The sequence below is a fragment of the Pipistrellus hanaki genome (genome assembly GCF_964339955.1).
Source record: "Pipistrellus hanaki genome assembly, chromosome: 18".
NCBI classification, from domain to species: domain Eukaryota; kingdom Metazoa; phylum Chordata; class Mammalia; order Chiroptera; family Vespertilionidae; genus Pipistrellus; species Pipistrellus hanaki.
This window is the reverse complement of record NC_140520.1, coordinates 3,268,379-3,294,799: the sequence shown is the minus strand read 5'-3', so window position 1 is coordinate 3,294,799 and position 26,421 is coordinate 3,268,379. Positions and strand designations below refer to the sequence as shown.

Sequence of the window (26,421 nt, the reverse complement as noted above, 5' to 3'; positions counted from 1 at the left end):
TTGTCCCGCGTCCCGAGGCGTCTTCAAAAAGTCCTGATCGGGACACGGGACAAATTGTTAAAAATCGGGACGTCTGGTCACCTTATCCTATATTCTCTTTGCTGGAAAACAAAACAAAACAAACCTTAAGGAATCGAGAGCCAGCCCCCTCTGGGAGGAAAACGGAGATTTCGTTCATTCAGACACCCACACAACAACTCTCCCTCTGCCACTCACCGCCGTAGGCACTGGGGTGGAGAAATAAAGAAGTTACACCCTTTGGGGGCTGGAGAGGCAGGCGGGAGAGACAAACACAGAGCTGGTGCGATGTGTCCAGTGCTGACTGTAACAGATACAGGAACAAGCTGCGCATTCCGCTGGGGAATGGCCCCCAGAGGAAGAGACATCTGTCCTGGGCCTGCAGGTCGGTCTCCCGGGTGAGGAAGAGCAGACGGCATTCCAGGCGATAAGAACGACAGACGCCACGCACAGAGCTGTCAGGTTGAAGTCTGGGTTGGCGTGTGGGTCTGGGGGAGCCGATGGGAACAGAAAGGGCGTGGTCTGCCCAGGGCAGTGGTGGGCAAACTCCTCCGTCCACAGAGCCGAATATCCACGGTACAACGGTTGACATTTCTTTGGAGAGCCACATTTTTTAAATTTAAACTTCTCCTGACGCCACTTCTTCAAAATAGGCTCGCCCAGGCCGTGGTATTTTGTGGAAAAGCCGCACTCAAGGGGCCAAAGAGCCGCAGGTGGCTCGCGAGCCGCAGTTTGCCAATCACAGCCCTAAGTCGAGCAGATGAAGCCGGGAGGTGGGAGGAGAGAGTCCTGGAGACCAGAGAGCTCTAGTGAGGCCTCCAGGGATTTCCAGGTGCTTCCTCTGGAGCCTTCAACTGCCAGTGATCACCATACGCACAGGTGGAAGCCGACCCCTCAGAGGAGCCGAGGGAACCACACTGAGAGCTCTCCTGGGGCGGGGAGCAGTCTCTGTCCTCACGAGGCAGAATGACAACGCTCACAGGTCACAGGAGGCTGGGTAGAACCCTCAGAAGGTTTGTCTCCAGGATGGGCCACCGTTAGCTCTGGACTAAATTCTTCTCTGCTCCCACCCAAAAAGTAAATAAATAAAGCAAGACTCAAGAGGATCAAACTTTTTCAAATAACTGCATCCTAGAACAAAGCTCAAGAATTTGTATAGAGAAACAAAAACATCTGTACCCAAAAAATTAAAATTCAGAAAACCTAGCACACAATAAAAAATGACCAGGCATTGCAAAGAAACAGAAAAATATAGTCTAGGAAAATAATCAATCAATATAAAATTAACCCAAAATAACACTATGGTATAATTAGTGGACAATTCTATTAAAACAACTACTATAATTGTATCCCATATGTTTAGGGAGATAGATGAAGTATTAAATTAACTTGAGACATGAGGAATATAGAAAAGACCCAAATCAAACTTCTACAGATGAGAACCACATTATCTCAAGGTAAAACACACACACACACACACACACACACACACACACAAAATGTGTGGTTTTAATAGCAGATTACACACTATGGGAGAAATTATTGTTAAACCTTTTAAAATAGCAATAAAAATTATCTATAGTGAAACACAGCATGTAAAAAATTTTTTAAACAATAACAAAGTATCAGTGGCCTTTGAGAGAAAATCAAATGACCTAATATAAGTTTAATCAGAGTCACTAATAGCCAAATTTTGATCACTGATAGCCAAATCTTTCCTAATTTGAAGAAAATGAGAAACTGACAGATACAAAAATGTCAATGAACCTTAAGCAATGAACCTTAAACATGAAGGAAACTACACCAAGAAAAATTATAAATTATTTAAAGCCAGTGATAAAGAGAGAGCCTTCAAAACAGCCAGATGGAACAGACATATTATGTACAGATGTACAAGGATAAGAATAACAGCAGACTTCTCATTGGTGACATTACAACCTGGAAGACAGCTGAGCTATAACCTTAGAGTACCAGGGAAAAAGCTGTCAACCTAGAATTTGATACCTTGTGAAAATACCTTTCAAAAATACTTTTCTCACGCATGCACTAGCTGAAGGAACTCAGCTCCAGCAGACTTGCAGCACAAGAAATGTGAAAGGGTATACTTCAGCCAAAAGGATAACGATTCCAGAAAACTGGATCCATACAAAGGAATGAGGAGCACAAAATATGTAACTATTTGGATAAGTATAAAAGATTATTTTCGTCTTTAAATCTCTTTTAAAATGCATGCAAAATGCATATGAATGAAAGAAAAAACACAGCTTATCAATATTTATGGAACAGAGATAAAGCAGTCCTTAGGCAAACATAGGATGAAAATAGGACATTAAATCTGGCAATTAGGAGACATTTTGTAATGATACTGAGGACAATTCCAAATATACTTTGTGTACTAACACCAGATTATAGCGAATCGAGAAATAAACCGGAGTTAAGAACCTTCAGATGGCTGCCTGCCTGCTGTGGCTCAATGGTTAAAGCTCAGCCTGTGAACAGGAGCTCAGGGGTCACTTCCCAGTCAGGGCATATGCCCGGGTTTCGGGCTTGATCCCCAGTAGGGGGCGTGCAGGAGGCAGGTGATCAATGATTCTCTCCCATCATTGACGTTTCTCTCTCTCTCCCTCTCCCTTCTTCTCTGAAATTCATGAGCGCTAGGTCTTCTCCCCGTAGATTTATTTACGCAATCGTTTATTTATATTGGCATGGACCCAAGTGTTTTATACTCTGGGTTATCATTTAAAACTGTTTTGTTCAGCCGAAACCGGTTTGGCTCAGTGGATAGAGCGTAGGCCTGCAGACTGAAAGGTCCCAGGTTCGATTCCGGTCAAGGGCATGTACATTGGTTGCCGGCACATCCCCGGTGGGGGGTGTGCAGGAGGCAGCTGGTCGATGATTCTCTCTCATCGATGTTTCTAACTCTCTATCCCTCTCACTTCCTCTCTGTAAAAAATCAATAAAATAAATTTAAAAATAAAAAATAAAAATAAAACTGTTTTGTTCCAATTGCCTAGTGTGGACCCTGGGGGTGCTTTCGGTTCACCCCCGTGTTGGTCTTGGTTTTGAATGTGGGCAGATATGCCCTGCACAAACAAAAGCTCTGTAGGGTCCTCGATCGTTGTTAAGAGGGTAAAGGGGTCCTGAGACCAAACAGAAGTGTGGGAGCCCTGCCTGAGCCGCACCCTGGGGGAGGGCACACTCTGCGCCCCAGGACACACCCCCGGGCCCGGCGGGGAGCCTGAACCGCGCCTCACCCCGCCTGCGTTTCCAGGAAGCGCCACTGCGGGGCGCCCGGCCCCAGAGTGAGTCCTCACCCCCGACGCCGGCACCGGGGCCACCGGCCTTTCCCCGCGGGCCGCCCGGTACTCACCGGCTCGGCGGGGCCGGCGGGGCCGGCGGGCCAGGGCGCTCAGCCGGGCGGGAGCTCCCCGCCCCCCGCTCCCCGCCCCCCGCTCCCCGCTCCCCGCTCCCCGCCCGCCGCAGGGCCGGCTGATGCGGGCGCAGGGCGGGGAGCTGAGCGGCCGCAGCTGGAGCCGGGCTGATTGATGCAATAAGTTCCGTAATTGCCTCAAAAACAAGGGCATGGTTTGGCGGAGGGAGCGCTTCGATCTTATCGGCCAGGAAAGCCCTCTCTTTCCAAACGGACCTGCAGAGCGGGCTGGGGCTCCAGCTGGGAGCGGGGAGCGGGGAAACTGCCCCCCTCCCTCCATCCCTCCCCCCCTCCCTGCGGGCACCCCCTCCCTGCGGGCACCCCTCCCTGCGGGCACCCCTCCCTGCGGGCACCCCCTCCCTGCGGGCACCCCTCCCTGCGGGCACCCCTCCCTGCGGGCACCCCTCCCTGCGGGCACCCCTCCCTGCGGGCACCCCCTCCCTGCGGGCACCCGGGCTTTCCCAAGAGGGACAAGGACCCTCTCCCCCAGGATGGAGAACAGCACAGGGGCCAGCGCCGTGCAGGGGTGGGCTCTCCGGCGGGGAGGGGCTGGAAGGGGGGGGCAGACTGGAATTGGGAAAACCTGATTTGGCTCAGGTCTGATGAGGCTTCTTAGCCAGGGAGGCTGCTCATCGGGGCTTTTCGGCAGGAGGGGGAACAGAGGGAGGAAACCTTGGTCCTGCCTTCTCCAAGAAGCTGCACGCACTCCACACACACACACACATTCATGCACACACACAAACACATACTACACACACATGCACACACACTCATACACACCTCCACACATTCATGCACACACACATACTACACACACACACACACTCATGCACATACACACACACTACACACACACACTCACACACACTCATGCACACACACAAACACATACTACACACACATGCACACACACTCATACACACACACCCGAGCCCTGCGCCGTGGGTGTCCCCGCCTGGCGGAGGCCCCAGCGCAGAGAGGATTAGGGGGATGAGCTAATCTGGTTTGTATCCCAGACGCGGCCCCAGAAAGGGCCTGTCCGCCCCGGTGTCTAAGGCGCGAAGGAGCAGCGCCCTGTGGCGGGGCTGACAGTGGGAGGCCGGAGGGGACAGGCTCTGACTCCGGAGGCGGAGGAGAGAGGGGCAGGGCGAGCTGTGCTGCGAGGAAGGAGCGGGAGCTAGGCCTCCGCCCACCTGTTTCAGCGGCGAGGAAACGGGCCAGGAGCCGCGGGAGCGAGTCCCGCAGACTGGGCCTGGCTGAGCTGGGGGGGGGGGGGGGGGGGGCTCAGGTGTTCCCATTCCTTTCCGTCGGGTGCACTTTGCACTGTGCTGCCAGGCCTGAAGGGGAAGGTGTGAGACGGGGCACCAGAGAGAGACAGAGACAGAAGGAAAAAAAAAGATGCACACCAAGAAGAACACAGAGAGGAACACAGACTCACACACAGAGACTGAGAAAACCACCGTCAGAAAAGAGGCGAAGAGAGAGACGGGGAGAAGAATAAAAGATAGATGAGGAAGAGCCAGCCAGATTCACACAGAGGGAAAGGCGGAGAGACGGGTACCGTCCGAGAGACCGGGAGGGCTGAGCCTGAGAAGGAGAAGACTCAAGCGGGAGGGAAGGCAGGCGCCGACAGGGACAGGGAAGACAGAGGGGCGGGAATGGACACAGAGAGACACAGAGAGGAGCCGAGGGGAGCCTGAGAGGCAGAGTGAACGGAGGGAGGCAGGGTAGGAGGGGGCAGGTAGTGGGACCGTAGATTTTGTTCCACTAGAAGCAGACCTCGATTCCAGACCATTCTGGGGCCCAGGACAGGTGGTGGGGAGAGAAAGCAAGCTCGGTGCTTAGCGTGTATGATACAGGCCGATTGGGGAGGGAGGGAGGACCGCCCCCTGGGGGTCAGGCTGGTCAGTGACCACCCAGGCTCCCTGCAGCACGCCGCTGGCCTCACACAGACCCGGGCCGCCCGCCCGGGATGGCCGCCCGCCCGCCGCCAGGCCCGGTCTGATTACAGCCAGAGTGCTGAGAGGCTCCAGACCCCCAGGCCCCGCCCCAGGCCTCCCCTCCTCCTTCCCCTTCTCCCTCAGCTCCCTCTCCTCCTGTACCCCGGCCCCTGGGGGGAGCAGTCCTCCCCGGTTGGCCCCTGGCTGGGAGGAAGGGGGTCCCTGCCCGACCAGGCCCCCTCCCCCGGTTTGGGACTGCATGCTGCTTCCTTCTAAGCCCTCTCGGCCTGGCCTCGGGGAGACACGCTCCACGCCTGGCCTGGGAGCTCAGAAATACCGAGCAGAGGTGGGTCCGCTGTGTACAGAACGTGGGGCCGCCCCCCAGCCCCTTCAGAAGCCCCTGGGTGCTTTGCAAGCTCCTGTCTCTTCCCTAGACAGCTGCGCGGAGGGGCTGGGACGGAGAGACAGGGCAGGGGCCGGCACGGGCAGGGGGACCTGGGTGAAGCTGGCCCCATCTCCGAGGAGACTTGCCTCGGTTTGCAAAGACATCTCAGGGAAGCGGCTCAGGGCCCTTGTGCAAGCAGCAGGCGCAGGAATTCCTTGACTCCCATCCAAGCCTCCCCCCAGCCCCTTCCCGGCCTTTCTCGCTGCTCAGGACCATCCGCACCACCTCCCACCCACGGGGAGGGAGAGAGAAGGTCATCGCCACAGGGGCTGGGGCAGGGGGGCCTCCCGGGAGGGCAGGATCTGTGGGGTAAGAGCTGTGTACCCACCTCTGAGCTCCAAGGGCTCCCCTCTGCTCCCCTCCATGGGCCAGCAGGAACTCACCACGGCCCAGGCCCACACCACACAGCATGGAGGTGAATGCCAAGTCTGAGCGCCCCCGGGGAGCAGGGTATGGTGAGAGGGCGGGGGCTGGGGTGCCACCTGGAGGAGGAAGGCAGGCCTGGCTCTAAGGCTGGGTGGGCGCCGCCCTGCTGGGGACCCAGGGACCCAGAGCGGGGTGTGTGTGTGTGTGTGTGTGTGTGTGCCCGCACCCTCCTCCCGGTCTCTGCTGAGCGGGCACAGCTAAGCCTCGGGCGCCCCCCTCAGACGCTTCATGGTACTTGTCAGAAAAAACGACCTCTCACAGCCTCCGTGTCCTTCAAATGTCCTGGCCAGTGCTGGGCACACAGCAGGCGCTCAATAAGTGCCTACACAACTCCATGCAGGCCCCTCCAGCCCCGACTGTGCCTCCCAAGCCCGTGGCTCTCTCCCCAGGCTCCCCTTCAGATGGATGGGCGGCGGAGTGGGGGCGGGGTGGGGGCCGGAGGGAGGAGCAGGTCAGGCGCTCCCGGGCCTCTGGCCTTGACCCTCTGCCTGGAAGGGCCCACAAGCCCTTCCTTGCGTGAGGAGCTGAGCGCTGGGTGGCGTCTAAGACCTTGAGCCTGGAAGTTTATTTTGGGCTCTGAAACGCCAAAGTGGCAGATCCCAGAAAACCTCTTCTCCGGCTCCGCTCTTGCTATCCAGTTAAGTGGCTGGAGCTGCTCTTGCAGTCAGCTGGCTCCTGACCGGGTTCCTGCTGGGGGGCCGGGGGCTGGAGGGAAGGGGAAGAGGAGGAGGAGGGAGTGGAGCCCCGCCCCGGACCGTCCACGCCGGGCAGCGTGGCCTGTGAGCCATGGGGAGAGACCTGTCCCCTCACCCCCTCTCCTCCTTTTGGAGTTGCTCTTTCTGGGGGGGCCCTCAGCTCAGCAGCATGCTTTGATAGCTGAGCATCTGTGCTGTGCCAAGACACAGTCCCACTTGACCGTGAAGACAGCCGAAGCCAAGGGAAGGGCCTCATCAGTGCGTTTGGGGCCCGTGGGGGTGAGTCCACCCAGGGCTGGGCCGATGTGGTCATCCGCACCCGCCCTGCGGCCTCGGCCATGTGTCACACCCAGGCCTGAGCGCCCAGCGGGCCCGGGAGGCCCAGCGTCCAGGTGGGGTGGGCTGGGAGGAGGGGAGAGGGCGGTCCAGGGGAGGGGTGCGGCCCCTCCTCTCACCTGCCCCTCTCAGGAGAGCTCAGACCAAGGTCAGGGGGCAGGGGCGGCGGCGGATCTCTGTGTTCAGTCCTCTCCCGCTCCCACCCACCTTTCCACCTTCGCCCCCCCCCCCAGAGGCGGGCACCTCTGCCCGGCACAGCACGGGCCACCCCTGCCCCCGCCCGGACCCCTCTTCTCCCCTCAGCCTCCCCCGCTCCGGCCGGCCGGCCGGCCCTCCGAGCTCCGCGGACGGGGTCTGTGCGGGCTGCTGGGCGGCGCCTTAGTGAGACCGGCTGCTCACCGGGTACAGCTCTGTTTGTCCTCCTCGTGGCGTTCCTACACACTATCCTGTTTTACTCAGGATGTTTCCTGTTCGTTGTCCATCTTCTCCCCGTAAACAGTAAGCTCCATGGGGGCAGAGACTGGTTTGCTCTGCTCACTGGGTGTCCTGGTGCTGAGCACGGGGCACGTGGTAGGAATAAGTATTTGTTGGATGGATGGATGGATGGATGGATGCACTCGGGCCCCTGACGCAGCGAGTGGCTGAGAGGAGTGAGAGTGGGGGAGGGGATGAAGGTCCCTCTGAGCCCTCGTCTCCCACTCAGCCTCCGGGGTGTCCTCCCGCCCGGCCTCCGGGGTGTCCTCCCGCCCGGCCCCTGGGATGTCCTCCCGCCCGGCCTCCGGGGTGTCCTCCCGCCCGGCCTCCGGGGTGTCCTCCCGCCCGGCCTCTGGGGTGTCCTCCCGCCCGGCCTCCGGGGTGTCCTCCCGCCCGGCCCCTGGGGTGTCCTCCCGCCCGGCCCCTGGGGTGTCCTCCCGCCCGGCCCCTGGGGTGTCCTCCCGCCCGGCCCCTGGGGTGTCCTCCCGCCCGGCCCCTGGGGTGTCCGGGGCCAGCTGCGCCCTGTCCGCTCACACCCAGGCGTCTCTCACACCCCGACCGAGACCTGACAGTGCGTCTGGGGTGGAGGGGGTGAGCGCGCTGTTTACACCAGGCTTCATGGTTTAGATAAATCAAGGGCAGAGGCAGAAAGACACCTGGAAGTGAGGGGCGAGGCGGGAGAAACTGAGGCCGGAGAGGGGTTGGGCCAGATCCCAGATGAACTCCCCAAGTTGGAAGACCCTGGGTTTTAAAGGCCACTGCGCCCCAGAGGCTCTGCCCGCGGGCCTGGGAGTGCGGGCCGGGCGGGAGGTGTGTGTGTGGTGGGGGTGTTTGAAGGGGACAGGAGGGGTGTGTGTGTGTGTGTGTGTAGGTGGGGGGGAGATGTGTGTGGGGCGGGATGGGAGGAGTGGGGGGAGTGTGAAGAGTCACTTTCACCTCCTACCCTTTCCCGGTTTGCCACGCCCCCAGGCAGAGTGGGAGGGAGGGGGGAGAGGCGAGGGGGGAGGGGAGGGAAGGGAGGGGAGGGGAGGGAGGGGAGGGGAGGGAAGGGAGGGGAAGCAGGAGGGGAGGGAAGGGAGGGGAGGGGAGGGGAGGCAGGAGGGAGCACTGGGGAGGAGGAAGGGGGAGGCGAAGGAGAGACATGGCTCCGGGTTTCCCCTCTCCAGAGGACCCCATCGGCCCTGTTGGGGGGCGGGAGCCGCCCAGCTGTTTCTGATTCTTTCCCACTCGCAGCCCCGCCCGGGGAACCGGGGAGCCTGGGCTCTGAGCCCGCGGGGAGGGGTCCGGGCGGCAGGTGTGCCCCTCGGTCCGGCCACCGCCGGGTCCGCGGGCGGAGGGAAGCGGGGCCGGGCGGGCGGGCGCGCGGACGCCAAGTCCACAGGCGGTTGGGGTGCGGGGTGCGGGGTGCGGGGTGCGGGGGGCAGGGACCGGCCGGAGCCCAGAGGAGCCCCTGCCTGGGGCCGCTGCCCACGCGCCCGGGTGGCACGGCTGGAAAGGGAGTGAGACCCCCGCATCCTGCCGATCTTGCCCGTTTCACAGCGGCGCCGGGACCGAGGGGCCCCGAGAGCACGAGGCGTCCCCTCCGCTCGGCCCGGGGTCCCTGCGGCGGCGGGCGGCGGGCGGCGGGCGGCGGCGGCGGAGGGTCTGCGGGCTCCGCTCCCGCCGGCGCCGCGGGCTGGGCTCGGGGGCGGGGCGCTAGGACCCGGGGGCGCGGGGCTCAGAGGGGCGCCCGCGGGGCCCGCCCGGCAGGTGGGGGCCGGGGTGCGGAGCGGGGCCGGGGCCGGGGCCACACCGCGGGCGCCGCGGGCGGAGCCGCCTGAGCCGCGTGTCCCGGCCCCGGCCCCGCCCCGCGCCGTCCAATGAGAGCCCGGCCGCGGGGCCTCCGCACTCCGCCGCCGCCCCGTCCGCGCCGGCCCCACTGCCACCCGCGCCCGGCGGTGCGCCCCGCTCCGGAGCCCCGCGCCCCGCTCCGGAGCCCCGCGCCCCGCTCCGCGCCCCGGCCCGACAGCCCCCCGCGCCCCGGTCCCGAGCCCCGCGCCCGCCCGGGACCCAGGTGCCTCGGCGCCCAGCGGCCGCCGGCCCATGGCCGCCCCGGGGGGTGAGTAGGGACCGAGCGCCCAGCGGAGCCCCCGCCCTCGGGAGCCGGGGCGCTATGCGGGGGCGGCGCGGTGCGGAGGACGCCGCGCAGCTGCCCCCTCGGCGCGCCCGCGCCCCGCTCCCCGCGGCCCCCGACGGCGCCCGGGCCGCCGCCCGCCTGAGCCTCGCCTGCGCGCTGCTGCTGCTGCTGCTGCTGCTGACGCTGCCGGCCCGCGTGGACACGTCCTGGTGGTGAGCGGCTCGGGGCCGGGCGGCCGGAGGGGGAACAGCGCGGGGCCGGGCGGCCGGAGGGGGAACAGCGGCTCGGGGGCCGGGCGGCCGGAGGGGGGACAGCGCGGGGCCGGGCGGCCGGAGGGGGAACAGCAGCTCGGGGGCCGGGCGGCCGGAGGGGGGACAGCGCGGGGCCGGGCGGCCGGAGGGGGAACAGCGCGGGGCCGGGCGGCCGGAGGGGGGACAGCGCGGGGCCGGGCGGCCGCTCAGACCGCGTTAGAGACGCCCCGGCGGGGCTGTCACTGCAGCGGCGGCGGCGGGCGCAGGGTCCCGCAGCACGGACGCCCGGGGGTCGAGGCTTTCCAGAGCCCCAGATGCCTGCTGTGCCCAGCTTTCAGCTCAGCCCTTTTAGGGCCAAAGCTACCTCGCAGGGTGGATTCCAGAAAGAGCCGCCCTCTGGGCCTTCGGGGACCGTCCAGCAGGAGCCCCATCCCCGATGGCCGGCCCGGGAGGTGGAGCAGGGGTGCGCGCGGGTGGAGGAGCCTCTTCCTCGTCCCCCCACCCGGTCAGGCAGCAAGGCCTGGGGGCGGCGGCAGTGCCCGGCGAAGGGTTAGAGTGGATCCAGGGCAGAAAGCCGACCCCGTTAACCCCCACAATGAAAACAAAACCCGGGGCTTGCACCACTAGGCACTGCTTTCAGGCTCCGTTTTAGGGACGTCAGTTCGAACCTTGCTGTCTCCTTTTGGGCTTCCTTCTCTTCTTCCCACGTCTCTCCCCTGCGGAACGAGGCGCCCTGGCCCCCAAACACAGACCCGCCCCTCAGGTTTCTTGCAGGCCTTACACTCCAGACACTTCCCAAGAGAGAGGAGCCAAAAGGCGTTACAGAATGACTCCATGCCTGTGCTCCCAGCCCCTGGATGGCCCTGGTCTCCCCCTGGATGGGCAGGGGGAGGGTTGGGCTGGGGAAAGGCTCAGGCTTCTCATCTTTCCTCTTCACCCCCCAAAATGGTCCCTTGGTCTGGGTGTCTGCCCCTCTGAGCCCGGGCAGTGCCCGCCTTCCTGTCTTCACTCTGCCCCCTCCCTGCCGCCCTCCACCTCGGAGTGCGGTCTCTCCCCTTCCACCCTGCGGCTTCCTCCCCGGGCTGGAATCTTGGCTGAAGGGTGAGGGTACCGGCTGAGGGGCCGGCCAGCTTGGGCGGCAGATTCCTATCATTTCAAGATGCGTCTCTCACCACCACCCCCAGCCCCGTTTTCCTGTTTCAGAAAAATCTCTTGGATTTTTTCTTTTTTTTTTTTCTATCTCTGCAGTGCTGTGGAAGGCAAGGAGGGGGGTTCTGGGTGGGGGAGAGGGGCGGCCCATATCTCCCATCTGGCTGGAAACATTCCTTTGGAGAGGGAAAGGGAAGAAGGGGCTGAGGGGAAGCGCCTTTCACAGTTCAGAGTGAGCCCGCACCGTCCTCTGCCCTCTGGCGTGTGGCTGGGGACACGGCCTCAGGGGCCGGCAGAGGAAGGGAGAAGTGGCCGCTGCACATCTTTACCGCCCAGAGGGCAGTGTGCTTTTAGGGAGCCCCGATGCCTGCCTTCCAGTGTGGGGTGCTGTCTTGGGGGCCATGTGGTGTTGGGGTGAGGAAGTATGGAGTCAGTCTGGGGGCTTGCACAACTAGGCACTGCTTTCAGGCTCCGTTCAGCATGCTAGGGGTGGTCCCCAAAACCCATCTGGAGTTCTTCCTAGTCCCCATTTTGTCCCCGTGGCGACTGTCTCCGCCTTTTCCTTTCTCTCGCTACTACATGCCCCCCACGTGGTTCATATTAAAGGTTTTGGGGAAAGTCCTGGGTGGGAAGCAGGCGGGTGAAGCAGAGATCCAGCAGTCCCGGGGGAGGGGGGAGGAGGCAGCAGCAGGCCAGGATGGGGAGGGGTGTGAGTGCAGAGGGTATTCCATCTCCTGGCTGCACACCGCCCCGATGCCTGCCTCTGGGAGCACCACTTCTGGGATACAGTGGAAAGCTGCTTTCCAAAGGCTGGTCAGGCCCCCAAGGGGGTTCTCTCTCCCATAGGAAAACCCCAGCAAGACTGGTCCTCAGTGCAATCCCCGGAGGAGAGGCTGCTGCCGTGTGTGTCCCTGTTCCACCCTGGAGCAGCCATGGCGCTCACAGCGACCAGCCTGGGACTGGCTGCTCTTCCTGCCAGCCCTTCCCTTCTTTCCACCCACTGCTTCCCTCTGCTCCCCTCGCTGGAGGAGGCAGTGATGGGCTCTTCGGAGTCTGTAACCAACAAACACGGGCTCCTGACCTGTGCTTCCCTATTCCGTTTTGCACGGGTGGGACATGTCGTGAATTCACAAAGGGAGAGAAACAGAGTGGCATCACATTAGCGTTATTCCTGCCACGTGCCGAGCTCTTACTAAGCCCCAGACACATTATGGCATCTTCTTCGGTCCCCCAGTAATCCAGCAGGGCAGGTGCTGTTGTCATCCCCGTTTCACATAAGAAGGAAGTGAGGAATAGGAGGGAATGGCATTCTGAAGTCAGATGGGCCCATCCTGGCTAAGCCGCCTTGGAGGGAAGATGGCCTTGGACTCTGGAGTTCACCTAATTTTCTGACTTGCTCTGATGGACGGAGCTGGCTGTGATCGCTCACTCCTCCCGGAACCTCAGTTTCTTCACTTGGTAAATGGAGACAGATCTCTCTTTCTCATAGGATGGTTGTGTGGAAAAACGTTTTATAAACTGTAAGGTACCATATAAATGATGTTGCATTAAGAGATTAAGGGACGGTAATAGTTTATCCCTGTGTTCAAAGCCTTGTATGAGTTGGACTGAACCACGTGCACTAGGGACTATAAAAAAAAAGGGAAAGAGGGGGAAAGAGGCTCCCTGACCTCATTAACCAGACACAAACAAAACATGTGCAAATATGCTGGCAACGTCCACGAGGAGTAACGCTGCAATTGAAATGGAGTTTATGACTAGCTCGGGGGGGGGGGGGGGGGGTGGAAGGGGAAGGAGGGAGTATATCAGAGCCGTTAGGTTTATTCAGCAAGTAGTGACTGAATACCTACTATGTGCCACACGCTGTTCTAGGCACCGGGGATACTGAAGTGAACAGAACAGACACAAGTCCCAAGTCCCTGCCTTCACGGAGCAGGGCACGCAGACTACCTGGGGCATCGGTAAGGGGCGGCCTCTGACTCAGTGGGCCTGGGCTGGGGCCTGAGGCTCTGCACTGCCAACAGCTGCCCCGGTGATGTGAATGCTGCTGTGTTGGGCACCACACTCGGAGTAGCAGGGGCTATGAGAGCAGGATATGCGTCACTTTGTCAAAGGGAGGGACATAAATGGGTCAGAAGCAGGTGAAGAACATTCTGGGGCAGGAAACTGGGAAGGGAAACTTCTGGGTGGGTGAACAGGGTATCTCCCCACAGCCGCCGTGACCCGGGAGGCCTTAGACACCTCTGATCCTAACGCGGAGCGGAGCGCTTGGCACATGCAGGAATGCTGCAGGCATGTGCTGAGAAGGGGCTGGCTGGGGCTCAAGCTCAGTTTCATTGGAGGTCCCCCACCAACTACAAGGGCTGGCTGTGGCCAGCAGGCATGCGCCCTGCTCTGTGGGATCTTGAAGCCGCCCTTGGTGCGGTGAGGGGGGTAGGAGGAGAAACGTATTCATTCTTCCCACCTTAGACACCGAACAGATGTTCCCACGTTCAGTGAGGGTGTAACAAGAAGGACCAGTGTGGGCTGCAGCAGAATGGATTTAAGTCAGACCACAGGAAGGACTTTCTGCCAGAGTTTGGCTTGCCTCACTCCAGACTGTCTCACGAGGGCTGGATTACTGGCCTCCCATTCCCATCCAGCCCCCCTCTTCCCAAGCCCCAGTAAAAAACAAACACCCACCCATCGCATAGGGCAGGACGCGGCTGAACTGGGGAAGCAGAATGGTGGTGAGACAGGGACGAGCTCCAAGGCCACAACTCCAGCGTCTTCCATCTCCAAACAAAGCACCGCAGCGGTGGGCGGAACTCCGGGCTGTGCGTCAGGGGCCCTTTCCGGCCTGGCCCAGCCCGGGGTGTTTATTTGGTTTGTTCCTGGAAGCTGCTGCCCTGATGGACAGGGCCGGGGACGCTGATTCCATGGGATTTCTCTGTCTGGTCAGCCCGCTCACCCCTCCCCCGGGACAGATGGGCCCCATCAGCCTGCTGAGTTCCAGAAGAGGCATCAGCCCTCCTCATGTTTGAGTTGGTATCACCAGTGGTGACCCAGTCTGTGGGTGAGGGCGGAGTGTGTGAACTGGGGGGAGGGGGTACCCAGAGCCCAGGGCAGCCCAGCTTTTCCCCTCTACCCACCGGCCATCCTCCCTTCTCCGCCCCCACTTCTAGGCCCATCTGGGGGGCTTTCCCAATCCACAGGCTCATTCCCAACCCAAACCAAAGTCTCTTCTGTTTGTAGCAGGCCCCCACCTGCTTTGTTCTTTCAGAAAGGGGGAGAGAAGGTGTCCCTTGATGTGTTAGGTCAGGAGAATGGTGAATTCCCAGCAAATCAAGAAAGGTGTTGGGGAGAGAGAAAGGAAATGAGGAGTGGGTGAGTGAGTCAGACCTCACTTGGTGGCCTTGTGGGAGAAAAAGTGATGATACATTCTGGTCTTCTTCCGGAGGCTGGTGGTGGAGTCCGGGCTAAGTGTTTGAATGAAAAGAATGCCGGGAAAAATCTGAGAAGGACTCTGCCAACCCCCCTATCTTTTAGTAACAAGCGATCTTCTTCTTAGTTCATACTGGGCAAACTGGGGGCTGGAATATGGGGAGTGTCACCCTCTTGCTTTATCTTGGCCTTTGGCTTCCCACAGCAACAGCCCTGTAAGCTGGGGAGAGGGTTTTGAAAGAATCAAGACTCCTAAGCCACAAAAGGCCGCTGGCTGGAAATAGTGTGGGGAAGAGAGCTGGGAGTGGGTCTCCTCCCCAGGTCTCAGCGCTGGGAGTGAGGATCTCGGCTGCACGGGTCTGACTGGGGCTGAGAACATGACTCAGAGCTGCCCTTCATGTCTCTTCCCACTGGCCCCTCCGTCTCCATCCTTCTTCCCCCAAACCAGGTCTTCGTGGACCAGCCATGCAGGACGTGCCTCTTACATGTGGGAGTAAGAGTGTTATCTCAGACTCTCGTTTTGTTAGTTTATTTTTCCATGAGGCTCTTCGTGTTTGTTAAATAAACAGGCAATGGGTTTATGTGACATGCCCGCAGCTTTGTGTGTGTGTGACACATGCCTGGCCTGCGTTCCGGGAGTGTGTGTCACTTTGGCTTTCGGCAGGGGAACTGTGATGCTAGGAGACCACTCATCACTCTCTCTCCGCAGCTGTAGGACTGTTTATCGGAGCTGGTGGGGACCGTTCTATCCGTCAGCCTCAGGGAATGTGGGCTGGGGAGGGGAAGGCGCCACGCCAAGCCTGTCCTGATGCAGAAAAAGGGCCGGAACTCTGACAGGGCCGTCTCCACCTTGCAGGTACATCGGGGCGCTGGGGGCCCGAGTGATCTGTGACAATATCCCTGGTCTGGTGAGCCGGCAGCGGCAGCTGTGCCAGCGTTACCCAGACATCATGCGCTCGGTGGGCGAGGGTGCCAAAGAATGGATCCGAGAGTGTCAGCACCAGTTCCGCCACCACCGCTGGAACTGCACCACCGTGGACCGGGACCACACTGTCTTTGGCCGTGTCATGCTCAGAAGTAGGGGCCCCTTCCCCTCTGCCCAGCTCTTCCCTCCCTGCCTGTGCTTGGGGTGGTGCGTGGGTAGGGCAGGCGTGATCCCCTCCCCCGTCTCCTGCACACTTCTTCATAATCAGAGGAACGGTTATGGGCGGAGCGCAGGATACAGTTGCGAACAGACCCTCAGTACTTAGATAGTAGCCAGGGTCCTTCTAGGTCCCAGGACTCTGGGATGTAGGGACAAAGGAGCGGCATTCCATCTTCCTTCCTCCTTTCCCTTCCTCCCCAGCCCCCAGCACTGTCAAGCTGAGGACTGGGTTCTTATCACACGATCACTCCCCTCTAATACTCCCAACACTACAGTAATGGGAGCAAAGGATAAACAGAAAGGTGATACATAAATATTTGGAGAACCAGCGGCTTAGCCCCAGCTCAGCAATAAAGCTAAGCAGAGGCTTAACAGTCAACTAGAAGGAAGGGAATGAGGTGGGAACCCGAAGGTGTCAGAGGGCCAGGAGAGATGGGTCACTGATCTGGGAGAGCACCGAGGGAAGGAAACAGGCGGGGAAAGTAGCCTGTCACTTCAAATGTGCTGACCCCTGGGCCGAGGTGGCCCCTGGTGGGAACTGTCCAGCAGAGTGGGCCTGAACAGGCTTAGCTGAGCCAGGACTGCACTCAGTCGGAGGGTGACTCACCCTGAGACTTGCTCATGGATATATCCAAGGAGTTTGGAAGGAAGCAAGAGCCCAGGTCAGTCCAAGAGGCCAGATGCATAAAGAAGTGATGGAAAGTAGTGAGAGCTGGGGGAGGGACCAGGCAGTCTGCAGATGCTCCTGGAAGAAGGGCAGTTTGAATAAAGAGGGTCCAGGGGCTGCTCCAGGAGAAGAGACTTCCCAGTCGCGGTTCTGAGCCTCCTTGCTGAGACACACTCTTCTCCCTCCTCTCCAGGCAGCCGGGAGGCAGCGTTTGTGTATGCCATCTCGTCCGCAGGGGTAGTTCATGCCATCACCCGCGCCTGTAGCCAGGGGGAGCTGAGTGTGTGCAGCTGTGACCCCTACACCCGTGGCCGACACCATGACCAGCGTGGGGACTTTGACTGGGGTGGCTGCAGCGACAACATCCACTACGGCGTTCGCTTTGCCAAGGCCTTCGTGGATGCCAAGGAGAAGAGGCTCAAGGATGCCCGGGCCCTCATGAACTTACACAACAACCGCTGTGGCCGCACGGTCAGTATTCATGTCTGTGTGTGTGCCTTCCTCTTTGCCAGGGCGGCGCTCTGTGTGATCACGGACTATGTGAAGGAGGAGGTGCTGACGGCTCTGGGTCACTTCCAAAAGACCAGACCCCTTGGGTCGGGAGCAGTAAACACAGGAAGCTTGCAAATGCCGAGGTGCAGCCAGGTACACAGAGTCCTCACACAGGTGGTAGGCAGGGGGAGACGGAGAAAAGCAGGGCAGTAACGCTTTAAGAAGGAAAAGGCTGCCTCCATAATGACTGAGGAGGAGAAGGACTTGCTCTGGTCAGTCACGGGTCTCTGAGCATGTCCTCTGTGCCTGGTCCTTGCTGGAAAGTGACATGCCACAGAAGGAGAAGGCATGACACCCTGAACTCCAAAATACGTGATGTGCCAGCGTCCTGAAATCGTAAGCAGAATCCTGTGGCCCTAACGTTCGAACGGCCTATCGTAAAAAGAACACTGTCGGTCCAGGAAGGCGTCCTGGAAGAAGAGCTTCTTGCATTTGATCAGGAAGAAGGGTGGGATTGGTAGGGAAAGATCAACCAACAGCTGCACTGGTTAGCCAGGATCAGGGCCCGAAGAGGGCAGAGCACTCCTGCTCCAGTCCTGGGGTGACGAAGGGCCTGACTGGCTGCCTCTCCTCTGCCTGCCTCCCACCCCCAGGCCGTGCGGCGCTTTCTGAAGCTGGAGTGTAAGTGCCACGGCGTGAGCGGCTCCTGCACTCTGCGCACCTGCTGGCGAGCGCTCTCGGACTTCCGCCGCACCGGGGACTACCTGCGGCGGCGCTATGACGGGGCCGTGCAGGTGACGGCGACCCAGGACGGCGCCAACTTCACCGCAGCCCGCCAAGGCTACCGCCGCGCCACCCGGACCGACCTGGTCTACTTCGACAACTCCCCGGACTACTGTGTCCTGGACAAGGCCGCAGGTGGGTAGAGAAAGCAGATGGGGGCATGGAGTCCAGCTCTTAGTGCCAGCACCCCTGGGTGGTCACGGTTTGTTCAGCCTCAGGAGTTAGGGAGGGGAGCTGAGGGAGGAGGTAGTCTGTAACCACATGGACCTCAGGCTCCGTCGGACCTGAGGTCCATGTGGTTACAGACGTGATAGATATCACTCAGTGAACGTAAACAAGTCACCTGTTCTCAGTATCTCAGTACTGAGCAATGCATGGACCACACCGGAGCATAAGATGCAGCCCCAAGTCATTGGCTCTTTACAATTTAGCTAAGAAATGAGATGTAACAGGTAGACAGATGCAACTGCAAGAGAGACAACTGGAGAAATCAAGAGGAGCTGAGCTGCAAATGTGGACCATAAGCTGTTTCTTGAGGTGTGGGGTCATCTGGGTGCTAGAGAGGACAGGGGGCGCCATCTACACAGAGCACAATGGCAGAGGGTGCGCGATCTGTCCCAGGAACAGATTAATATCCTGAGTGGAGAGTTCGAGTGAAGGAGATTGAAGGTAGAAGGACAGTTGGGATCAGACCATCAGTGGCCTGAAAGGCTTTATCCTGTTTAATGGGGGGCTAGGGAGGCAAGGAAAACGGGTTCCTGCCAAGGCGAACCACTGCACTGGCGGGGAGCAGCGAACATCTGTGCAGATACTGTGGTGGGATTGTTGGGGATGCTGGAAAGTGACATGGTGTTACCCCAAAAGAATGGAAGTTACCGTCTGGGCCATGTGAGGACTATTTGAAACACAGCTAGGGTGACCAAGGAACTAAGTTTTAAAATTTATTTAATTTTAATTCTTTTAACTCTAAATGAGCATATTTGGCTATTGGCTACTTACTACACCAGATAACTCAGCTCCAGAGGGTAGGGGAGACTTCTGATGCCAGGAAGGACTTAAGACCCAGCCCTTGCCATTATGAGAGTAACATGCATAGGAGACCTAGCCAGCCCATGCCCCAAGTGGTCTCTTGACATTTGGATTGTATATTTCTAGTGTATAAAAAACTAGAGCATTCATCTCCAATATATGCATATTTACTTATAAACTCCATCTATGTTCCACTATACTAAGATGTATATTATAAAACAATACAGAATCCATATTTTAAATTGATGAGGTAAAAAACAAATATAGAGGTTCTTGTATTTTCTTCTCAGATCCCAGTGGAGTGTCAGACTGCTACTATAGAGATCAGTTAACTGATTCCCCTTCTTGAACCCCCAGGCCAGGCTAGTGTTCCCATCTCTGGGAAAGGGCTAGAGGAGATACTGCCTAAGGTCCATCCCAGCCAGAATCCTTTGGCTTTATGGTCTGTTGGCAGGGTCTCCTGTGCTAGCATCAGTGAGAATGAGGTTCTGAGCATCATCTGTGCAGAGGGAAAGCATCTCCCCTACCCTTCAAGAGTCCCCCATGTAGGATCGTTAGGAATTCCTTAGGGGTGTGCTTCCAGCCAGTCATGCCAATCAGTTCACCTCCTCGCTGAACAGAGACTGTAGATATAACCCAACAATCCACTGAGTTAGATGCTATTATGGTGCCTATCGTCAGATGAGAAAAACAAAGCCCAGAGAGATTAACTACTATAAATCACAAAGCTAAAAGTGGCTGAATGGGATTTAAACCTAGACACTGAAACCAGGCCCAGCTTTTAATGGCCATACTATACTCCTTCTCTGTATAGTACAACTTAATAAAATATCAACTACGGACCAAAATACTAACAAATAGTAGCTGGATCAGAGTTGTGACAAGAACTCTTGGAAAAGATAAATTATAGGCTGTTATTTCTTTTAACTCCTTATTATGGGAAAACTCAAACATAAAAGAGAGGGCCTTCAGCCAGCGTGAACAATAACAAGGTTTTAAGGCGAGGCTTTGAGGGGCTCTGGAGATGTGTGCTGGCAGGGGGGCCCGGCAGGTGAAGGCAGTGTCTTGGGGTGGTCTTGCTGGCGGGAGGAAGTGAGGCTGGTGTAAAGGGACGTGAGGAGATGATCGTTTTGGCTAGTGGGTATATTTTCAGGAAAAGAGATTCTTTATGGTTTCTTCGGGAGGATGTGGATAAGGGAACCGAGAGCAGCTGAAGTAAGAGGTACCTTGGTTCTCTCTCTCTCTCTCTCTCTCTCTCTCTCTCTCTCTCTTCCCCAATTCAGGTTCCTTAGGCACTGCAGGCCGTGTCTGCAGCAAGACATCTAAAGGGACAGACGGCTGTGAAATCATGTGCTGTGGCCGAGGGTATGACACAACTCGAGTCACCCGTGTCACCCAGTGTGAGTGCAAATTCCACTGGTGCTGTGCTGTGCGGTGCAAGGAGTGCAGAAACACTGTGGACATCCACACCTGCAAGGCCCCCAAGAAGGCAGAGTGGCTGGACCAGACCTGAACATGCCAATACCTCATTCATCCCTCCACTCCAAACCTCCTGACTCGGAAGCACAAGATCTTTGCATGCACACCTTCCACCACCCTCAACCCTGGGCTGCTACAGCTTCTATTTAAGGACTTGGAGAGTGACCCAGAGGGACTCTGGTGCCCTGGCTGGTTCCTTAGCCCTTGGAGGAGTCGACGGGGACGTAAGAAACTGAGCAGCTCCGACTCCCTGCTCTGGAGGCTAGAAGGGGTGGCGGAAGAGGTGTAGGTGTGATGTGAGTTGCACTAAAGCACGTGGTCGAGCTCGTGTCTCCTTCCCCTGCACTGGCTTCCTGACGCTTCTGTGTGTGCGAGAGGAGAGGTACAGAGAGCGCTTCCTTTCGCTCCTGCCTGGCTGAGGGAGGATAGGACAGAGGTGAAACCACGGATCTCCTCCCTAGGTCAGTTTGAGCAGACCGCCTGGTTCCCACAACAACCTCTTGGGCTACAACGTTCTTTCATTATGGAGAGGGAGATGAGAGTTAGCCACAGTGGACAAGGCTCCATTCATATGCTCATGTGTTTCTAAACTGCTGTGTTTTGTAAGGGGAAAATTATATAACTATACAAACATACATTCTCTTCCCGTCGCTCTCTCCTTTCCAGCCTACATCAGGCAGCACTGCTCCCTTTGCTCACTTGCTGCCTGTTTAAATGAGTGGCAGGCAGTGATACCCATGCTACCAGATCATCAGAATCCCCTGAAACTTCCTGAGAAAGAGTAATTCAGTAAGCCTTGGGATTTTTTTTTTTTTTTAACTCCCCACGCATTATTCTGGGGTCAGCCAGATTGAAGAAACACTGAGAAAAAGGTGTAAGACTCGTGGAGGCGGGAGAGGGCAGCAGTCCTGATCTCAAGGATCCACAATAGGCCTCCGCGTATCCTAAGCAGGTAGAGATCTCCAGCTTTGGCAATTTCTAGGAGAGGATCTAGTGGGATCCAGTGGCTACAGAGGAAAGGAGAGCTGGGGCTTGGAGCCAAAGTGGTGAGCATCTTAGAAAGCAGCCTTTCCCCGATGATTTTCTCACCCCCTCAGCAAGAACACGTCTTTCCGTAGCGACTCTCCAAGTCCTGGGGACGATGACTGTTGTTCCTTCCATGTTTGGCTCTCAGGGGAGTTCCTTCCATGCTACTACCCGCTCCCTAAGTCAGCTTGCGGGAGCCGAGTCTCCAGAGGCAAGCTAGAGGGTACAAAGCGAAGTCTCTAAAACTGTGATGTCCTATTTTTATGTGATCTGAACAGTGATTATCTTCCTGCTGATATCTTAAAGGAGCAGAATACTGTAGAAATTTGCAGTTATGACAGACTTGGGTTGGAATCACAGCTGTTTTTGATATTTTGAGCAAGATACTCAAATTCTCTGAGCCTCTACCTTCTCATCTGTAAAATGAGGGTATAAAACTATCTCAGATACTGAGTTTTAATTATGCTCCAAACTCTAGCCAACAGACACTCTCTCCAAAGTTCCTGACTGGTCTCACTCATCATGACTTACTTCAGAGCCTTCAACTAAGGACAATCAAGTATTGACAGCAGGCTGTGGATTCAGGGCCTACCCAAGGAATTCTGAGTGTAGCCTCCCCCCTTTCCCAAGCTCCTCTCCAGCATCTCTTGGGGTCTTCACATGTTTGTGGAACAGCTTCACTCTGCACAGGCAGCAGAAGGAGCCATAGCTTGGGGCTAGGGGGGCAGATTTATTTGGATGATAGGACTAATATTTGTGTAACCTGCGGAGACCTGTGTGGGAGAGTGTGGGGTGGTTTTTCTTTTGGCAAGGGGGTTTGCTCCGATTTCACATCCATTAACACAAAACATAAGCTAGTCAGGGCCCTTGTGGTCTGCGGTGAGGGAATGCCTGTGGAGAAATGGGACTGAGTGAGTCAGGCCAAGGGAATGTCTTCCTTGAAGAGTGGAGGCAACTGGATAACTGATGAGCCAATGGTGGGATGAGGGAGGGGGCACGAGAGGGAAGAGAAGAGCTTCTGACATCTTGAGCTGGGATTAGGAGGAGGAAAGCAGGGTAGTGCGAAGGTAAGAGGTTACAGCCAGTCTGAACTCAATAGTAGAGTGGAATGCATTTCTAAAAGGGTGCTGTCCTGTATGCGGGGCTGCTGGGAGAGCCTCTGGGCCCGGTTAGCCCCTGCTCTCACAGAATGTCCAGGTGGCCACATTGAGTGATAGCATGGCCTTCCATGGGACATCAACCTGAGTTCAAGAGACTTGTCTCTGTTATCTGTTTTCCTTTCTTACCCCGGGGAGGGAATGGGCCTCCTCTGACATCTGACTGTTCTATGCTTTTCTCTGGCATCCAAATTCTGATTCATAGAGACCCACATTTTGCATTTTCCTATAATGGTTAGGCGAAGAGTGAGCTGTCCAGAGAGTGAGCGGTTTGAAAAGTGAGGCGGGTAGGGAGAGAAAAGAGGTCCACGTGAGCCCCGCCACAGAGGTTATGTGGCTCCAAGAAGGAATGATGGCCAAGCCATTAATTATGCCTCTTATTCCTTAGCTTGCCTGTGCATTCCGATTGGCTTTAGACAGCTGGCGTCTATTCTGTGCTATACAAACAGAAACTAATGTATTTGGAACAAGAAGCAAAAGGAGAACTTTATTTGGTGTAGTCGGGGCTCCATGTCATTCTGCCACTGCTTACTCCCTCGCTGCCTCCAATCTCCCCTCTCCCAGCCCTCCTGTCCCTCAGACCAGCCGTCTCACAGCCCCTCTCCACTCTTCCACTCCTCCCTATCGGTCCTTATTTCTTTTCACATTGAACAGTTAGGTAAAAAGCAGGCAGAAGTGCTACCTGGACACAAAGATAACTTAAAAGAGGTTATCTCTATCCTTTAAGGATCTCAGAATCTTCCAGGGAAGGCATGTGACACAGTGCCCCGCTGCCTGCCTGCAGCCAGTTTCTCTATGGAACAAAGGATGCCAGCCTTCACTGTGCCTTGGAGATAAGAGCCAACCTGTATTATTGCCAACCTTGAATGGCAGCTCTAATCCCTGCTCTTCCTCAGAGAGATGCTGCAAAAATTCGATCCGAGACTAGACTATTTAAAAGAAGGAAGTACTGCCTGGCCGTGAGCGTCCATTTGTGAAAAGTCCTGTAGGTCTGACTCATGACCGCTCACTGCCTCATTTCTCTTCCTCCTCAGAGCAGAGAGTAATTTCTTCTCCTTTCTCTCACCTCCCTCAGCAAGAACACCAACCGCTAAGTCCTTGCCAAATTCTCAGGCCCACTCCAGACAGCGGCTTAATACAAGAGAGATTATGAGGATTTTCCCCCTCTGCTTTTCTGAGGTTTTATTTAAATGGCCTCAGTGGTCATAGGGCAGAAGCCCAAGCGAGGACACCGGGAGAGTATGCTTCTCAGCCCCAGAGGCTCCTGCAGCCCAATTACAGCACCAGAGAACAATGTGATGCATTCCTGGGCAGGTCGGTGGGACCCTGGGCGCCTGGACCTTGCGGGGAGAGGTGCCAGACACAGAGCTCTCCGTAAGCAATCCTGCAGAGCCGCCCCCTGGGTGCGCAGATGAAATACGGGAGAGCTTCACATTACACAGAGGCCTAGCGCTCACACCTGGTTATTGATGGCCTTGGCGGAGGCCTCTGCCCCCACCTCCACTTAAGAGCTGCCTGCTACCACGGGGGCTGGGCATCTCTGAAGCAATGTTGGAAAACAGGAGATGCTTCCTTTTCACGCTTTGCCCTCCGAGTCTGCACACAACCATGAGGAGACACATACACATGAGGTGCACCTATACGGGCATACATATACATATATGAACATACACATAGCTTCTCTCATTCTAGTCATCATCCCCTTTCCCAGCAGCAAAAAATAAAAAAGCAACTAGATTTCAATCAAATTCTCCAAAACTCATATCAACAGCAGAGATTCAGCTATAACCAAAGAATATTAAAAAGTTACATGCAGGCAGCTGTTTGGTCTGGGGACCAGTTGTCACCTGGGGGTGGGAGGAGAAGGAGCCAGAAAGGGATGGACAATTAGCACCCAAGGGAGGGGTCTGAGGCGTCTCAGGGCTGACTCAGCTGGAAACAGTACAGTTCCTGCTCTGAATGCCGTGGGTGGTGAGGCACCCTCCGACAGCTCAGGCCCTATAGTTCTTAACTCTGTCAGGTTAGAAGCAGGAGAGCTTTGGGCTCAGAGATGATCTCTCCAAGAGAGGTATTGGAGAGGAGCGGGCAGTGGCTCTACCAGAGCAAACATGTCACAGTTACTGCACTGAATTGAGCTTCCCCAGAAGAGGATCCTACTGTCAGGTTTCAGGCAGCAGCCAGAGGGTCTCAGTAATACCCTCTCCTGCCTCCAAAGGATATGAGCACATTCCCCACTCCCCTTTCATGGCTAGAGGGTCTCTAAGCATCTTTGTGGCTATTCCTCCTTTACTTATGATGTTTTAGTCCTCCTGGATTTGAGAGAGCAAGGTAAGCATTCCTGTGCCCCCCCCCCCCTTGGCCCCCTAGCTGAACTACCCTGGCTTCCAATTGGCCTTTGCTCACTTCCATTCTGCCTGAGTCTATGGAAGGAGCAGCAGGCCACACAGTTCCCTTTCTTTGACCAAAAGGAACTGAAATCTGGAGACTTTATTTCAATACCGCCAGCCCCTATAAGCAGGCCTGACCAGACAGAAAGGCTACACTGAGGGAAGAAAAAAGGAATACAGTTTAACCCACAGCTGTTCTACTTGACAACTTTTTCAAGGCAGGGCTTCCCCAGGATAAACGTGGTCCTCACCCTGGCCAGTGTGGCTCAGTTGTTTGGGTGTTGTCTGGAATACCAAAGGGTTGCTGCTTTGATTCCCAGTCAAGGCACGTACCCAGGTTGCAGGCTCAATCCCTGGTAGGAAGCATGCAGGAGGCAGCCAATAGCTGTTTCGTGCTCACATCGATATTTTTCTCTCTCTCTCCTTTCCTCTCTAAGGTAATCAATAAAAAATATTTTAAAATGTGATACTCACAAAAAACATTTTTATGTACAAAATGCTTTAGCACATACATAACTCTCACACCAACCTTGTGAGGTAGAAGTTATATTCACTATACAGGTACCATTCAGAGAGACTTGGTGATTTCTCCAAGGTCACACTGGATATTGAGTAACTCAGCCAGAACTCCAACTTATTTTTACTTCAAATCCTGTGTGCTCTTCAAAGTCTGGGGATGCCTCGGGCTGGAGGCACCCGAGTCCCAGCCCCTTCAGAACAAATGGGTACAAAACATCTGAGCAGAACTGACAAAAGGAACAGCCTGGGCCTTCTCTAACCTCATCAATGAACCCCCTTTTGCCATTTCTGCCACATGATCACTAGACTAAGTGCTCCACATTTAATCAACTCTGGCTCTTAGTTCTTTTTTCTATTCCTTTTTACTTCTTCAAATTAACACTTAAAAATTTGTTTTCATTTTATCTAATTCTTTTCAAGTGATACTGAATGTAAGGAAAAGCCACAGGTTTTGGGCTTTTAATGTATGTATTAGAATTTCCTTTGAGACTTCACTCTTTTTTTAAAATGCTGACAACCGCTGGGCTAGGAAAGTAAAACAGGGAATGACAGTGCTAAAAAGCAATCCTATCCTGGGCTAGCTGCCACTCCCGGCCTAGGAAAGGTCCTGGGACCCTTAGCCAAGACAGGTAATTTATCTACACCACGGCAAGGACTACCTACCCTGCAGAGAAACCCCTGAAGATGAGGCAGACAACAGATTTTTACTTGATCAAAACCTTTTGCAGCTCAACCCTTCCTCCCCTGCTCCTTCAAAGCCTGGACTTCTGTTTCGGTCCAACACCGTGACACAAAGCAGTTCCAGGAGACGATGTGTGCAAGAGGAACCCTTTCCTGCTCAGCCCCGGAGTGCATTTGTTAGAGAAGCAGAAGCCCTCACACACCCTACCTCTCCCACTCCTGCACCCCAACTGGGCAGCAGGCGGGAAGTGCAGGAACACAGTGCTCATCAATCACAGCCCTGGGATGCTAGGCTTCTTGCCCCGGCCCCCCGGAGCGAGGGAGCCGGCATGGAAACAGTCTACCTATCGGCAG

General features: G+C 56.6%; 2 protein-coding genes across 7 annotated transcripts in view; one reads left to right on the top strand and one right to left on the bottom strand.

Moving 5' to 3' along the window:
- The first annotated feature begins 9,772 nt into the window (after window positions 1-9,772).
- Window positions 9,773-24,268, top strand: WNT2B (Wnt family member 2B). 2 transcript variants are annotated; one of them, XM_084866258.1, is made up of 5 exons: window positions 9,773-10,092; window positions 15,560-15,780; window positions 16,708-16,985; window positions 17,660-17,924; window positions 23,208-24,268. In XM_084866258.1, the coding sequence occupies exons 1-5, from the start codon at window positions 9,917-9,919 to the stop codon at window positions 23,315-23,317; spliced, it is 1,050 nt and encodes a 349-aa protein (XP_084722384.1). In that variant the 5' UTR covers window positions 9,773-9,916; the 3' UTR covers window positions 23,318-24,268. The 2 variants fall into 2 exon arrangements, with proteins under 2 accessions (XP_084722384.1, XP_084722383.1); XM_084866257.1 differs by lacking the exon at window positions 23,208-24,268 and adding an exon at window positions 20,102-20,932.
- The window catches only part of ST7L (suppression of tumorigenicity 7 like), a 70,897-nt gene continuing 61,491 nt past the window's right edge, over window positions 17,016-26,421 (bottom strand). For 2 of the 5 annotated variants that reach the window (XM_084866208.1, XM_084866213.1), the window contains exon 15: window positions 17,016-17,394. In XM_084866208.1, coding sequence (XP_084722334.1) covers window positions 17,284-17,394 — 111 coding nt within the window. In that variant the 3' untranslated portion in view covers window positions 17,016-17,283. Of the gene's footprint in view, window positions 17,395-21,077; window positions 21,540-25,066; window positions 25,221-26,421 lie in introns of those variants that run through there. The other 3 variants (XM_084866209.1, XM_084866210.1, XM_084866211.1) reach the window with 3 other exon arrangements.

Excerpts from the sequence above, each read along its gene's own strand:
- WNT2B (XM_084866257.1), top strand. The coding sequence starts at position 9,917 with ATGCGGGGGCGGCGCGGTGCGGAGGACGCCGCGCAGCTGCCCCCTCGG. Across the intron at positions 15,781-16,707 it reads TGGCCGTGTCATGCTCAGAA|GCAGCCGGGAGGCAGCGTTT; the intron begins GTAGGGGCCCCT and ends CCTCCTCTCCAG. Across the intron at positions 16,986-17,659 it reads ACAACCGCTGTGGCCGCACG|GCCGTGCGGCGCTTTCTGAA; the intron begins GTCAGTATTCAT and ends TCCCACCCCCAG.